At 49.7% G+C, this 14348-nt stretch overlaps 4 protein-coding genes across 4 annotated transcripts; 1 reads left to right on the top strand and 3 right to left on the bottom strand.

Annotated features, from left to right (window-relative positions):
• Nucleotides 1–1014: 1014 nt before the first annotated feature.
• Nucleotides 1015–3334, top strand: LOC128272327 (leucine carboxyl methyltransferase 1). The gene is made up of 5 exons (XM_053010115.1): nucleotides 1015–1430; nucleotides 1538–1721; nucleotides 1788–2139; nucleotides 2207–2401; nucleotides 2477–3334. The coding sequence occupies exons 1-5, from the start codon at nucleotides 1215–1217 to the stop codon at nucleotides 2511–2513; spliced, it is 984 nt and encodes a 327-aa protein (XP_052866075.1). The 5' UTR covers nucleotides 1015–1214; the 3' UTR covers nucleotides 2514–3334.
• A 110-nt stretch (nucleotides 3335–3444) lies between these two features.
• LOC128271345 (very long-chain specific acyl-CoA dehydrogenase, mitochondrial-like) lies at nucleotides 3445–5975 on the bottom strand. The gene is made up of 4 exons (XM_053008817.1): nucleotides 5830–5975; nucleotides 5248–5440; nucleotides 3707–5188; nucleotides 3445–3638 (listed from the first exon to the last, which is right to left on the bottom strand). Exons 1-4 carry the CDS (start codon nucleotides 5916–5918, stop codon nucleotides 3498–3500), a joined length of 1905 nt encoding a protein of 634 aa, XP_052864777.1. The 5' UTR covers nucleotides 5919–5975; the 3' UTR covers nucleotides 3445–3497.
• A 631-nt stretch (nucleotides 5976–6606) lies between these two features.
• LOC128270737 (very long-chain specific acyl-CoA dehydrogenase, mitochondrial-like) lies at nucleotides 6607–8653 on the bottom strand. The gene is made up of 3 exons (XM_053008152.1): nucleotides 8390–8653; nucleotides 7051–8319; nucleotides 6607–6988 (listed from the first exon to the last, which is right to left on the bottom strand). The coding sequence occupies exons 1-3, from the start codon at nucleotides 8651–8653 to the stop codon at nucleotides 6635–6637; spliced, it is 1887 nt and encodes a 628-aa protein (XP_052864112.1). The 3' UTR covers nucleotides 6607–6634.
• Nucleotides 8654–9522: 869 nt separating this feature from the next.
• On the bottom strand, nucleotides 9523–14153 carry LOC128270736 (very long-chain specific acyl-CoA dehydrogenase, mitochondrial-like). Its single transcript, XM_053008151.1, has 6 exons — nucleotides 14017–14153; nucleotides 13691–13872; nucleotides 13282–13627; nucleotides 11695–13207; nucleotides 10257–11519; nucleotides 9523–10186 (listed from the first exon to the last, which is right to left on the bottom strand). The coding sequence occupies exons 1-6, from the start codon at nucleotides 14151–14153 to the stop codon at nucleotides 10046–10048; spliced, it is 3582 nt and encodes a 1193-aa protein (XP_052864111.1). The 3' UTR covers nucleotides 9523–10045.
• Nucleotides 14154–14348: the final 195 nt, after the last annotated feature.

The following is a 14348-nucleotide window of genomic DNA, read 5'->3' as shown; positions in this document are numbered from 1 at the left end:
TGTTAGTTTCAAAGATGGCAATTTTCAATAAAACTTTATTAGGAAGCTCAAACAATTCAGCAACTGGCAGAAATTGATGAAAAGTTTACACAGTTTTGATAAATTACTGTAAGATACAGAAACGACGTATTGGATTTCGTTCTGAAAATTTTCACGTTGAGGATGTTTCGATGCTTCTATGATATTTTGAAATGTATTTTTTAAGTTAGCTAAATATAAGGCTAGAGGTTGGAAGTCATATAAAATTAAGGAAAAAATAAAATAACCATCAAAGACAAGTGTAATGTAATGCAATCGTCCAACTACTCAGGTGACTCAGGAGTGATGGAGCGATGGAACGGGTATGTACTTCTCATTACGATCAGCAAGTATCATCATTTGCCCCGCTGATAGAGCAGTCGGTAGTGCTCTTCGCTACCATGAAGCTGGCCAGGATTCGAATCCCTGTATCGGTTGTCACGCAGCCGGCCATGGTTTTGATTCCCGATACTGGCGTGACAGGAGGGAGGTTGGCGCGGGACCAACAACCTCGCCCGTAAAAACGAACTGTTACAGAAAGCATCCAGAGATTAACATATTGTCCCTGGTGCAGGATAAAGACCGCTCAGCCGTTGTTTCCGAAGAAGAACTATCATCATAAACGGCTCCTAAGCAAAGGATTCGCGACAAATAATGTTCGTTCTACAATTTGTTTCGTCGTCCAATGGTTTAGTCCAAAGACTCATAGATGGCATCAGCCCAGAATGTGAGTATCCTGTGGCCCTAAAATGCTACAAGGAATCAAATTCCATTTTTCTTGTTTCATATCCCGACCAACGGATTTTTGCTAACTTAAATAAGTTTTTTCGAATTTAACAGTTCTTCTTTTTACCGAGGGGCGGCGCGCAGCACAGATCCTTCAAAATAACGTCTTGGTTTTGTTTTTTTTGCAGCTGTCAAACGGCTGTGAAGTTTGAAGTTTGCCTGGTTATTTTTCCTGCTTGAAAAGCTGCATCTAGAAATAAAGTGTAATATTTTCGGTGAAAAATTACTTTATTCAAAGGTGTACAGCCCCAATTTGTGCCCAATATGTTGCCGACCTGCTTAGCATTTTAGGTTGTTGAAGCAAGCTAACGCGCAAAGAGTTGCAAAGTTTTTTTTTGCGGTGCACATCGCGCATAAACAATCGTTCGTTTTACACTAGCTGAGCGATAAACTACAGCAAACATTAGAAAATGGAGCCTCAAAGTTTTCATCCATGCGACGAAGCCGTCATGTCGACGAACGACGATGCGAGCAACAGCAAACGATCGGCGGTGAAGCTGGGCTACTGGAAGGACGATTACATTGCGTACTTTATGCGCAACCCGGATCGCAAGGCGCCAGAAATAAACCGCGGCTACTATGCCCGCGTCAAGGGTATCGAGATGTGCATCGAGAAATTTTTCAAGGTTAGCGCGATGCTGCGCACTGCTTTAGCCATCAAACCGCAGATTTTTGCAGCGCAACAGACCCCGGCGAGGACCTTGTCTCATATTTACATTTCTTCGTCTTGCAGAAAACGGGAGACAAATGTCAAATCATCAATCTAGGATGCGGGTTCGATACACTCAACTGGCGGCTGCGGGAAGCAGGCCATATGGTGACCAACTTTGTCGAGCTCGACTTCCCGACCGTAACGTCCCGAAAGTGTTACCAAATCAAGCGGAATAAAGTGCTGCTCGAAAAAATCCACGTCGAAGGTAAGCGCGAAGGACTCGCTTTTCGAGGCGATGCGAATAAAACAGGTGCCCTTCCTTGTCCTGTAGACGGTGAGGTGCGCCTGAGTTCGACCGATCTCCATTCGTCGAACTATCACATCGTCGGCGTGGACCTACGGAACATCGACGAGGTAGCGCTGAAGTTGCAGCAATCGGAAATCGACTACAATGTGCCAACCATCTTCCTGGCCGAGTGTGTGCTCGTTTACATCGAGCCCCAGAACAGCAGCAATCTGCTGAAATGGTTCGCTTCCAACTTCAAAACGGCGGCCTTCGTCAACTACGAGCAGGTCAATATGAACGATCGGTTCGGTGAGGTAATGCTCAACAATCTACGACAACGCGGTTGCAGCTTAGCCGGGGTCGATGCTTGTGTGTCGCTCGAAACACAGATTTCTAGGTGAGTGAAGCGCGAGATCGTCTCAAAAACCCGTCGATAATGTTGTTCGTGCGCTTACTGCACACAGATTTCTACAGTGCAACTGGCACGGGGCCAGAGCGTGGGACATGGTGCAGATTTACAACAGCATACCGGCCTCGGAGCGGGCTCGCACCGAACGCATAGAGATGCTCGATGAGGGTGAGCTTTTGATGCAACTGTTCCAGCACTACTGCATCTCGATCGCCTGGATCGGCGACTTATTTCAGGACATAGAAATAACGTACGAAATGAATCGACCAACGATCGGATAGATCGATTTGTACAACTTGTTAATTTCAATTTTTTTCCCCCACAGTGTTGAAAAGCAACTGTCGTCTCTTAACATAGATTAAAACTGGACGGAGTGAGACTTTTGGAGAACGCCCAATTTGTTTTGATTGATATTGGTCGTCGGATTCAACAACAGTGCTGAGGCACCCAAAGAACGAGCACTTTAGCGGAGAGTAGGGCAAAGTTCTACTGATCTAAGACAGTTTTGCAAGTAAAATTCATACAACAAAAACTAAGAATCGAAAACGCAACAATCAAATCAACAGATAAAACATTCAGCACTTGATCGTACACTAGCGTTAACATGCACACAACATGTTCGTTGTTCGTTCCCACGAGAGGTATAACCCTAAAGATCATTTCAATACTACCAGTCCGGAAGTCTTTGACAGGCGAATGGTGTTCATTTGAAGCAGTCTCTTGCGGATCATTTCAGACCCACCTATTTCAAGTTTTCTTCCTCAACCGAATGGCAACGGATCGTTGCAGAACGCAAGGCTGCAAAGCTAGAGTTAGAGATTCTTCTACTCTTGGTTTACACCCAGGGATAGGGCATAGCGGTGGGATAGGTTTGTAGATAGGTGTTTTAACAAATTGGCCATAGTCCGCGTCCAACGTCCCAGTGTGTATCTTTGGTGTAATCTTGCGTTGCGTTATAATTGATTTTAATTTACTTCCAAACGCTTAACTTGGATTCGTAGAAATCAAACCGATCAGCTTTCAGCGACCTCGAACTGTAATTATGCGTCGAAAGTGGATATCAGGCACCTTTTTAGCAGGTAGTGTAGAAGAGAACATATTTGACCTCCTATGTTCCTTAGCGTTTCCTTGTACGCTGTAATTATTTATTTCTAATAAATGAATTTATATTTAAAATCGTGTCAAATCAAATAATTATGCATCCAAATGTTTCCTGTCTTACTCTGGTGAATCGTGAGAAAGAGTAATCTCACGACAGATTAATCGAAACACTTTGAAATGAAGTATGCAACACACTCTTTATTAACAATTTTTATCACATTATAGAACACCCGGCCAGCGCAATCCTAAACGATTCCAACCGGATTGGATTGTACGACGCCCTGCCGCGAGCAAACATTCTTCGCAATCGCGCTCATCGTTTCATGGTTCTTCAGAAACACTCCTCTATGCACCCGGCGAATGTTGGTCCTTACACGATCGTTTGCCTACAAAGACAGCGAGACATTAGGTCGGCGAATTTTTGAAAGATCTATGTGCCTTTAACTCTACCTACCTCTACACACCAAGCGTTAGCCATCAGCACTTCATGCTCGGCAGAGGGGAGTTTTTCCTTAAGTGCCTTGGTAGCGCGCGACAGCACGCAGGACATGGCGTAAATATCGATTGCTGAATCGGCCAACCGGATGAGCAGAAACTGCTGATCGACGATGCCTTTGCCGTGTTTGATCAGCACCGATTCGATCGTCTTTGAGAAACGATCGATGCTGTCGGCGCAAAGGGCAGCCGATTCTTGCAACGGTTCCGCTACGAAGGAGCTCAAATCTGTGCCCCCGTAACCAATACTACGCACAGCACGACGAGAACCCTCCATGAATATCAGCCCCAGGTTGGCGGTTGGGTTTTTGAACGCGCGCTGCAACTCCTTCAGGTGCGACCCGGCGTACTGGATGCCGGTGAGTGCCACAAACAGCCGCAGCACATCGTTTGCTCCTTCGAAAATGCGATATATGCGAATATCGCGCAGAAACTTCTCCAATCCACCGGCGCTCATGTACCCGTTCCCGCCCAGGATCTGAATAGCCTCATCGCACACGTACCAGGCGGCTTCCGATGCAAACACCTTCGAGATGGCCGCCTCCAGGTGGTAGTCCTTGTATCCCGCATCCATGTTGCCCGAGATCATGTATCCCATCGATTGGCTAACGTAGTGGTGCATTGCCATGCGGGCCAATTTTTCCTGCACATTGCCAAAGCTTTCGATTCGCTGCCCGAACTGTATCCGAGTCGTCGCATGTTCCGCCGCCTTCCGGATGCAGTGCGCCATCGTTCCGGACAACGTTCCCGACATGCCAAAGCGTCCATTGTTCAGGATGTTCATCGCTACTTTAAAACCTTGACCTTCCTCGCCGAGCCTGTTCCCGACCGGAATCTTCACGTCGTCAAAGTACACTTCGGTCGTGTTCGAACATTTGATACCCATCTTTTCCTCCGCTGGACCACTGGTCACCCCACTGAAGCCACGCTCGACGATGAATGCCGTCACTTTGTCCCGCTTCTGGCCCGTCTTCGGGTTGACCACTTCGGTCTGCGCAAAAACGGTCATTATTTCGGCCAATCCACCGTTACTGATCCAAATTTTCGATCCATTCAGCACGTAATGTTTGCCGTCAGCCGACTTTACCGCCCGACTGCGTATCGAGCCTGCATCGGATCCCGAACTCGGTTCGGTCAGACAGAAAGCAGCCATCTTTCCACCGGTTGTTACCTGGGGCAAGTATTTGTGTTTCTGTTCCTCGGTACCGTACAGCAGCACACCTTTCCATCCGATGCTCTGATGGGCCCCGAACACAACGGCCAGTCCGAGATCGACCGCACCGACCAGCTCACCCATGCGAGCGTAGCCCGTGTTCGGTAAAGCCAAACCGCCAAACTCCTCCGGGGCCTGTATGCCCATCATTCCCATGTCCCACATGCTCTGCAATGTGGCCTCATCCGGTCCACCGTTCTTTTCCGCCTTCACCGGATCATGGCTTTCCTGCGGAAGAACAGCAAACTATGAGATCGAAACGGGTCACCAAGGGACGCTTAACGTACAAGAAAGCGGGTCACTGGATCGACCAGTGAACCAACAAAGTCCTTCTGCTCCTGGTCCAATGCGTCTGGAAACGGGAACACCTGCAGCGGTTCGATTTCGCCACGGAACAGATTCGCCATGTACGAAGTGTTGACCGTGGGCACCGGTTGGGCCTTCTCTTCTGGGTTCGACTGTGCGGTGGCCGACAGGCACCTGAAAGTGATATGTTTGAATTGAAAAAAAATCGATAAAATATCTGTTTTCTGAGCTTTGGATCTTGATCCGATAGCGAACGTCATCAAGAGTGAGCTCATCGCTGCAGCGGACGCAACATTTTCGTATCAGTTGTGCCACGATAAGTAACTGTTGCTTCCGCGGGTCCAAAGTTCCACTCCGTTGTGGTGGCCTCGTTGATACCATGACGTCCGCGAATCGCCAACCACGAAGCTTCATTTCGGATTTACGCGAAATTATTTTCAGCTCTCTTCACAATACGGGGCAAAGTCCACGCGCTCGTCAATGCAGACAGTCTCGAGGAGAAACGGTTTTCGTTCAGGTTGAGTGAGATTTACACACAAAAAGGAAAGGTTTCTTAGTATCACCTTTTGCCAAGGAACGAACATTGTTCTGGGTCACTCCGGGATAGAAAAGAACACTGGTTGCGAAGGATTGTACGGCTAAAACGATACATAATAGCTCGCGATCTTTGATCTACGATCAGTCAGCACAAACAGTAAACAACGCACTTCACGATACTCGCGAAAAGAATGAGTTTTGTCTGACCGCTACGGTCAGACGTGCGGTTTTCGCGATTCAATCTCTCTCGTTTGCGGCCCAACCGGAGAGGAGAGATATTCTCTCTTTTCATTCATAGGAAGTGAGAACCCGGCGATTGAACAAAACGGCTAGACACCTGTGGTCACGCATTTGTTTACTAACACTTCCGTTCATTGACCTGATGGGTTGATTACTTCCCAAACATACCTTCAGAAAGGTTACATAAAAAACCAATCGAAGCATAAAACTGAATCATTATGAAAAACTACATTAGCCATTATTTAATTTCAACTTGCAACGGTGCCATTATCAAAAATAACGAACGAAACGTAACCCACCTAACACACTGATTCAGGATCGTCTTTGGCGACTGCCCGCCTCTGGTGATGATGTAGCTTCCCAATCGTAACATTCCGCAGCACTCCAGAAACCGCACCAATATTGAACAACCAACCAACCCGACTGACCGGTCGACCGGTACACGAAGAAGCACATCAAATTTTATGATAAAAAAGCATTCACAACCCGAATGATAACGCACACCGGATTTTCGTTCGATTAATCCCTTTTATTGTGTGTGTCGAGTTGCCGGTCACTCTCTTATCAGTGCGTACGCCGAAAAGGAAATGTTTAATCAATCTCCAGCGGATTAGTGTAACCTAGCCCGCTGCGTTCCGAAACATTCCTGGCCACCAGTGTCATCCGTTGGTAGTTTAGCTGAACCGAGGGCGAGTGAATCCGGCTGATGTTGCCCCGCACACGGCCGCTTGCCTCCTGGCACCAGATTTGCGTCATCAGCACTTCTTGGGCCGCCGAAGGAAGGCCTTTCTGAACGGCACGAGTAGCACGTGACAGCACCACCGCCATCGTGTAGATATCGATCATACTATCGGCGATCCGGGCCAGTTGGAACTGGCGCTCGATGATACCTTTGCCGTGCTTCACCAGTAGAGATTCGACGGTTTGGCTAAACAAGTCCATGCACTGCAACGGAAAAACGCTGGTCCGTTAAACTGTTTCACCCAACGGCGGATGACCACATTTACCTCACCACACTGCTTGGCTGCAGTCTGCAATTCACTCGCAACGAATGGCGTCAAGTTGACGCCACCAACACCAACTCTCCGACCGGCCCGCTTCGACCCTTCCGCCAGGAGTACCCCTATGCTTCCGAGTGGGTTTTTCATTGCCTTTTGCAGCTCACGAAGTCCTTTCCCGGTCGCCTGAATGCCGGTCAAAGCGATAAACATACGCAGGACATCGTTGGCCCCTTCGAAGATGCGGAAAATTCTCATGTCTCGCATGAACCGTTCCAGACCGCTGGCTTTCATGAATCCATTGCCACCCAACAGCTGAATGGCATCGTCGCACACGTTCCAGGCCGCCTCGGTGCAGAAAACCTTACTCACCGCTGCCTCTAGATGGAAGTCAACCGATCCTTTATCCATATTGGCCGCCACCATGTACGTGATGCTTTGCGCCACATAATGCTGTGTGGCCATTAGGGCGATCTTTTCCTGCACGTTTTCGAACTCGATCAACTTGCGTTTAAACTGCACACGGTTGTTTACGTGGTTGGCCGCCGTCTCAATGCAGGTCTTCATCGACCCCGCCAACATGGCACCCAATCCGTAGCGACCGGAATTTAGGATATTCACCGCAATCTTGAAACCCTGGCCCACCTCACCGAGCACATTCTCCACCGGCACCTTTACGTCATCGAAAAATACCTCGGCCGTGTTCGAACACTTGATTCCCATTTTCTCCTCCGGTGGCCCGTTGCTGACCCCGTCGAACGCTCGCTCCACGATGAACGCGGTCATTTTGGTTGTCTTTTCGCCCGTCTGCGGGTCCACCAACTCTGTCTGCGCAAAGGTGGTAAAGATGTTTGCAGTGCAGCCGCCCGATATCCACAGCTTTGACCCGTTCAGGAGGTAGTATTTACCGCACGGGCTGAGAACGGCTTTCGTTTTGACCGACGCCGCATCGGACCCGGTGCCAGGTTCGGTGAGAGCGAACGCTCCAAACACCCTACCGGAGCTCAGCTGGGGAAGATACTTTTGCTTCTGCTGCTCCGTGCCGTACAGCACGATGCCCTTTGTTCCGATCGTTTGATGAGCACCGGTAAAGATCGACATGCCCAGGTCATAGCTGCCGGTAATTTCTGAAATTCTCACAGACTGCGAGTTCGCAAGCCCCAGACCACCGTATTCCGTTGGAACGAAAGGGCCCAGGATTCCGTTGTCCCATAAAGCATCCACCACAGCCGGTTCCACAGTTCCAGTGGCGTCATTTCTGACTGCATCATTCACTTCCTAATGGCACAGAATGGGACAAACGAGTAGACATTAATTGCTTTGGAAACATCGACGATCACACACTTGCCTGGTAGAATTTTTCCGTTGGATCGATAAAAGCTTGCCCGTACTCGCGTTGTTCCTCGTTCAGCGCCTCCGGATAGGGGAACAGTTCGGCCGTTTGCAGCTTTCCACTGAACAGGTTTATCACAAATGATCGGTTCGGCTTCGGTTGTTCAACTTTTTCGACCGTAGCCGCGAAATTTGTCGATACATAGCGACTGGTACAACGCACTAACGTTGTTGATCGTATGTTTGCGGTTAAAATGAAACTCCTACAAGTTCTCAGCATTATTCTGTGAGCGACGAACCCGTCTTAGTTCAAAATTCGATTCCGGTAGCTTGTTGTCCGCAGCGCTGAGCGTCCACTTTTAAACTGCACCGCACCGATAAAAGCGAACCACCTGCTGGGGGCTTGCGTTCAAAAGTTAATATCACCTTCCGGATGTCGTCGATATCGGACGAAAACTTTCCCATCTGCGCTATCTGGATACCGATTCACTGACGGATTAGAAATGGGGAATTCCAATCCTCACGTTGACCAGCTTAGGGGGCATGACCAAAGCGTTATCTTGTTATCACGGATAATGGATATAAATATTGCGCTGTAAACGGTGACTTGCGGTCCAAACCGGTATTGATGGTACCTCTAAAAACAGTCGGTTTCTTTGAATTTATGAGTCTAATATGAAGGTCGCCACGCTTACGTGCGATTAGAAAAGGATGTCCACACGTTTGCCGCCAAGACTACTCGACTCGAGACCCGTTGGACTTCGGGGAGCACAATCGCTTTCTAAAATTGCACGTCATCCTTGACTCACTGCGGACGCCGAAGAGGATCAATGTTCAGTCCGGTTCCTCGGTTATCGTGTCATTTTGCGAAGTCCCTCCCGCGGCTGCAGGAAGCATTTTTCCGCAAACCGATAAGCTTTCGAACTTTGCGCTTTTTCTGAGATTTACGGTACATTGACTTTGGCGCCAATTTTATCGCCAGACAGCAGCACTCCGGCAACTGATAGGGGGAACGGTAGAGAAAGATAGGGACATAGGATCTGTTCAGCTCATCCGTACGCAAATCGCAATCGCAAAACTAGCTGCGCAAATCTACATTTTCGGATACCACGGAACTATGATTTGAAAACACGGCTTTGGAGTTATTTTTTTAAGAAACTATTTCTCTAATCTCTTCAAGCCCCAGAGCACTTGCTACTGTAGGCCGTGCTGTCTTCTTTGAGGTGGTATGTACATGGTAACAAGTAATTTAAGTGCAATGAAACTTTCTATTAATGCCCACACCGCGTAGTGGATTCGTGTTTATGGAGGAGACACATGAGTGCAAACAATACGCGAACGGAGTCAAAATAATCAAATATGAAAAAACGATAATAAAAACACTTATAAAATAATTTTCCTAGGATGGACAAATTGACTACTCCTGCACACTGCACACTGCCTGCCCTGGAGACCAGTTCTCTGAAATTGCTGTGACTTCATATGCTCGACTGTCGCCCGGGTACAGTGGAGATTGGCCACATCGGCAGAGAGACACGATCATAGCTTCATCGAGGCGTGAGACACGCCGCACCATCGGGATTCACTGTGGAAACTTTCTAGGTAGGAAAATCGTGGAACCGTGACGTGATTAGGTCGTATCATTCGTTTGTTCTTTGCAAGCGCCAATTCCCTATTCAATATCGAGCGGGTTATTGTGAGCGATACCGTTGTTGGAGCAAATGGTTTTCGAAATCTGCGACATCAGACCGTAGTTCTTCGCGAACGAATCGGTGTTGATTTTGCGAATGTTTACACGCACACGATCGCTAGCCTGCGAAGATCGGAAGATCGGGCGTCAGATAAGGTACTGATGATTGATTACGAAACAAATGTACACATACCTCGTGACACCATGCTTTGGTCATCAATACTTCATGCTCGGCCGAAGGGAGATCCTTCCGCACGGAACGGGTTGCTCGCGACAGCACGACGGCCATGGCGTACGTATCGATTGCCGCATCCGCCAATCGGTTGAGCAGGAACTGTTCGTCGACAATCTTCTTTCCGTACTTGATGAGCAACGACTCGACCGTTTGGCCAAACAGATCAATACACTCCGAGCACTGCTTGGCCGAAACCTTCAGGGGATCGGCCACGTACGAGCTAAGATCCGTACCACCGTACCCGATGCTACGGATCGCCCGGCGGGATCCTTCCTTAAAGATGAGGCCCATGTTGGTGGCCGGATTTTGGAAAGCCTTTTGCAGCTCCTTCAAGTGTCCACCGGCGTACTGGATACCGGTGAGGGCCACAAACAGGCGCAGAATATCGTTCGTGCCCTCGAAAATGCGGAAGATACGCAAATCGCGCATCACACGCTCCAGACCGGCGTCCTTCATGAAGCCCATTCCGCCGAGGATCTGAATAGCTTCGTCGCACACGAACCAAGCCGATTCCGACGCAAACACCTTCGAGATGGCCGCCTCCAGGTGGTAGTCCAACGAGCCGGTGTCCATGTTGCCAGAAATCATGTACGCCATCGATTGCGTCGCGTAGTGGTGCATCGCCATCTTGGCCAGCTTCTCCTGGATTCCACCGTACGTTTCAATTTTCCGTCCAAACTGGACCCGGTTCGTGGCGTGTTCCGCCGCCTTCTGAATGCAGGCACGCATCGTACCCGACAACGTGGCGGCCATACCGAACCGTCCATTGTTCAGGATGTTCATCGCTACCTTGAACCCTTCACCCTCGCCACCAAGAACGTTCTCGGCCGGAATCTTCACATCCTCGAAGTACACCTCGGCCGTGTTCGAGCATTTGATACCCATCTTGTTCTCCGGTGGACCACTGCTCACCCCACCGAAGCCTCGCTCGACGACGAACGCCGTCACTTTGTCCCGCTTCTGGCCCGTCTTCGGGTCGACCACTTCGGTCTGCGCAAACACGGTCATAATGTCCGCAATCCCGCCGTTCGAGATCCAAATCTTGGAACCATTCAGCACGTAGTGCTTGCCATCGGCCGATTTCACCGCCCGGCAGCGGATGGAGCCGGCATCGGAACCGGAACTGGGCTCGGTCAGTGCGAACGCAGCGTACACCTTGCCGGTAGACACCATCGGCAGGTACTTCGCTTTCTGTTCCTTGGTACCGTACAGCATTATTCCCTACAACAACGGAACGAAAACAATCCATCGGTTAGCGACGGCTTGCTGAAGGACGGCTCAATAACACCCACGAGCGCCGGTTAAAACACGGAAGCATCGGGCGTTCCTTATCAATCCTGTGAGCACACGTGCTGCATCCCTTGGGCGGCTTATCGCCCACACGACTACGACGTACCTTAAATCCGATGCTCTGGTGCGCACCGATGAATATTCCTAACCCTAGATCTTGACCACCGATAATGTCACACATCCGCGAGTACTGTGTGTTGTTGAGACCGAGGCCACCGTATTCCGTTGGAACCATCAGCCCAAACGCTCCGAGATCCCACAGCGCTTCGGTGGTTTGATCGTCGATCTTCGCATTGGCATCGTTTTTGGCGGGATCATTGACCTCTTCGAAGAACTTGTTCACTGGATCGACGAACGCCGCGATGTACTCTTTCTGTTCGGCATCCAGCGCTTCCGGGTAGGGGAACACCTGCGCCGCCTGAATCTCGCCACGGAAGATGTTTGTCAGGAAGGACATATTTTGGCGCTTTTCTCCTTCAGCCGCGGCCGCTGGTTGCGTTTCCGCCGCCTGCTTGGATTGTGGGGCCGCAGAAAGGCATCTGTGAAGCGAGTCCAAAAAAGCCGGGGGGGAATTATTTGATAACGATTCGTTGAATGTCATGACAATGAACCGATGATAACCATGACTCGTGAGCCCATCGTAAAGGGCGCGCGAGAAGCGTACGTAAGAATCGTAGTCTCGTGTTTGGTTGAAAGCCTGCACTAACGGCTTCCGGAAAACTCCGGGAGGATAGTACGCCCGGTAGCGCGAAGCAATATTGGCTGCGTCTTTTAGTTTGTTGCTCTCCAGAGCATAATGCGCACAACTGCTGCTGGCCACTGCCGGCGAAATGCCAACACTACGGAGCAATTGGATGTTGAGCTCGCTGTTGGTTGCCGGAAGATTTGGTACAGCATATTCGCGGATCGTTTCACTGCTCGGATTGAGGTTGAACTTTTCACTCATCTGCCGCAACACCTGCAGCACTTGCTCCGTGCGCGCTTCCTTTGACATCTTCGTGCCGTTGGCACACAGGAGAGGCCAGAAAAAGTGCTGCCGAATCGGTTGCTGCTGAGCAACCAGCTCCTCGAGCAACGCAAAACTTGTCTCAACCGCACCACTCTTAAGTGCTGTCTCTAGTGCGATCAATAGGGCTCGATCATTCATGCCACCTTCCTGCAGCTCTCGACATACGGCGATCAAACGTTCAGAGGGGCGCTGGGCCCGCACCAGTTGGCGGACCAAAAAGCTGCCTGTGTTGGCCAGTTCGCCGTCGTTTTTCGATGCCCGTGGCATTGTACGCAGCAACTTCAAGCCTACCTCTTCTTGGCCCTTGTTGATCAGACGCAAGATCACATTAACCGCATCCTGGTTGTAGCCTGCCTGGCGCCGAATTCGCTCCAGCAACGGATCCACCTTTTCCGGGTGGCCGTTCGTAGCGAGCGCATACACAATCTCCAGAAGGTCTTTGTCGAGAAGGAAGATTTCCTTCTGCTCGCAACTGTCGATCGTTTTTGTAATGTACTCAATATCGCCTTTACGAGCGTAACCGCAGAGCAGCGTAGTGTAGGTATCGGCCGACGGTTGCAATCCGGCTTGCGACATTACCGCCAGAATGCCGGTGGCCGATTCAAGATCACTGTCGAGTGAACGGATTTGAAACACATGATCAGTAAGATTGGCCCCCGTACCCTTCACTCCGTGAAAACTTACTCCGCCTGCGAGTGACCCATAATGAGCGCGTTAAACACATACTCATTCACCGGCAGCTGCTTCTCGCGCATGTATTCCAATATTTTGGTGGCCCCTTCGATGTTGCCCTGCTGGCAGTAGCGCGAGATTAGCCGCTGGAACGTGACACGGTTCGGTTCGATGCCGTTCGACTGAAGTTCAGCCAAAAATTCCGTCGGAGAAAAGGAATGCTCGTTGTCAAGGTACACACGCAACAGAGCATTGTAATGGGACACGTCCATGGCCACGTTAAGGCGCTTCAATGTTTTCCATATCTCTTGCACCAAAGCCGTGCGAACTTCTGGAAGCTCCTCTGGAACCAGATTGCCTGTTGCGATGGAGAGAAACGATTACCGGGGGTTGCATTCTCTGGATCAACTTTCTTCCTTACCACAACACCGGATAACGAGCAGCGACTGAGCGCTACTAGCCGAGCGGTTGGTGCGAATCTCCTCCAACACCTCCTCCAGATCGCGCCTTGATATTCGACCCGATCTGCGCACATCTTCGTCCAAACGCTTCAACGAACGGTCCAGTCCACTTTTGCTGCTGGCGGCAGCCGTTGCAAATGCACTACAAGAAGAAAAAGTGCATTAACATAGAACTTTAAGTTAACTCCGCTCCCGACAGTGTTGCGTAATTGTGCCGGGTGTGTACCACCGGCTCTGCGGGAGTCCTCGGTCCAGACTGAAGATTGTTAGAAAGCTGTGCCCATACCTTGTAAAATTGCCGCACAGACATTGCGTTTGCTGCACGAGGCTGCTTTCGGTTTCGCGAGCCGTATTGAAAACCACATTTCGCGCAAAGCCGGCGAAATAGCGCACAAATTTACTCGATCGCAATATCGAGGCCATGTTTTCTGTCTGACTGATGAAAATGAGTGAAGCCTTCGAGTGACAGCTACTGAAAAACGTGATTCGGCGGAGCGAGTGTGTGCATACGCTACACAGTGGTGGAAAAAAAGTAAGGGACATTTCTCGGACGTTTATGTTATCTTATTGCACGCATGCAAATACAACGTCCTTGCAATATGTAGCTATTCTCGCCAA

The sequence above is a fragment of the Anopheles cruzii genome, chromosome 3, assembly GCF_943734635.1.
Source record: "Anopheles cruzii chromosome 3, idAnoCruzAS_RS32_06, whole genome shotgun sequence".
NCBI lineage: Eukaryota > Metazoa > Arthropoda > Insecta > Diptera > Culicidae > Anopheles > Anopheles cruzii.
The sequence above is the reverse complement of the archived record's forward strand: the minus strand, read 5'-3'. Positions and strand labels throughout refer to the sequence as shown.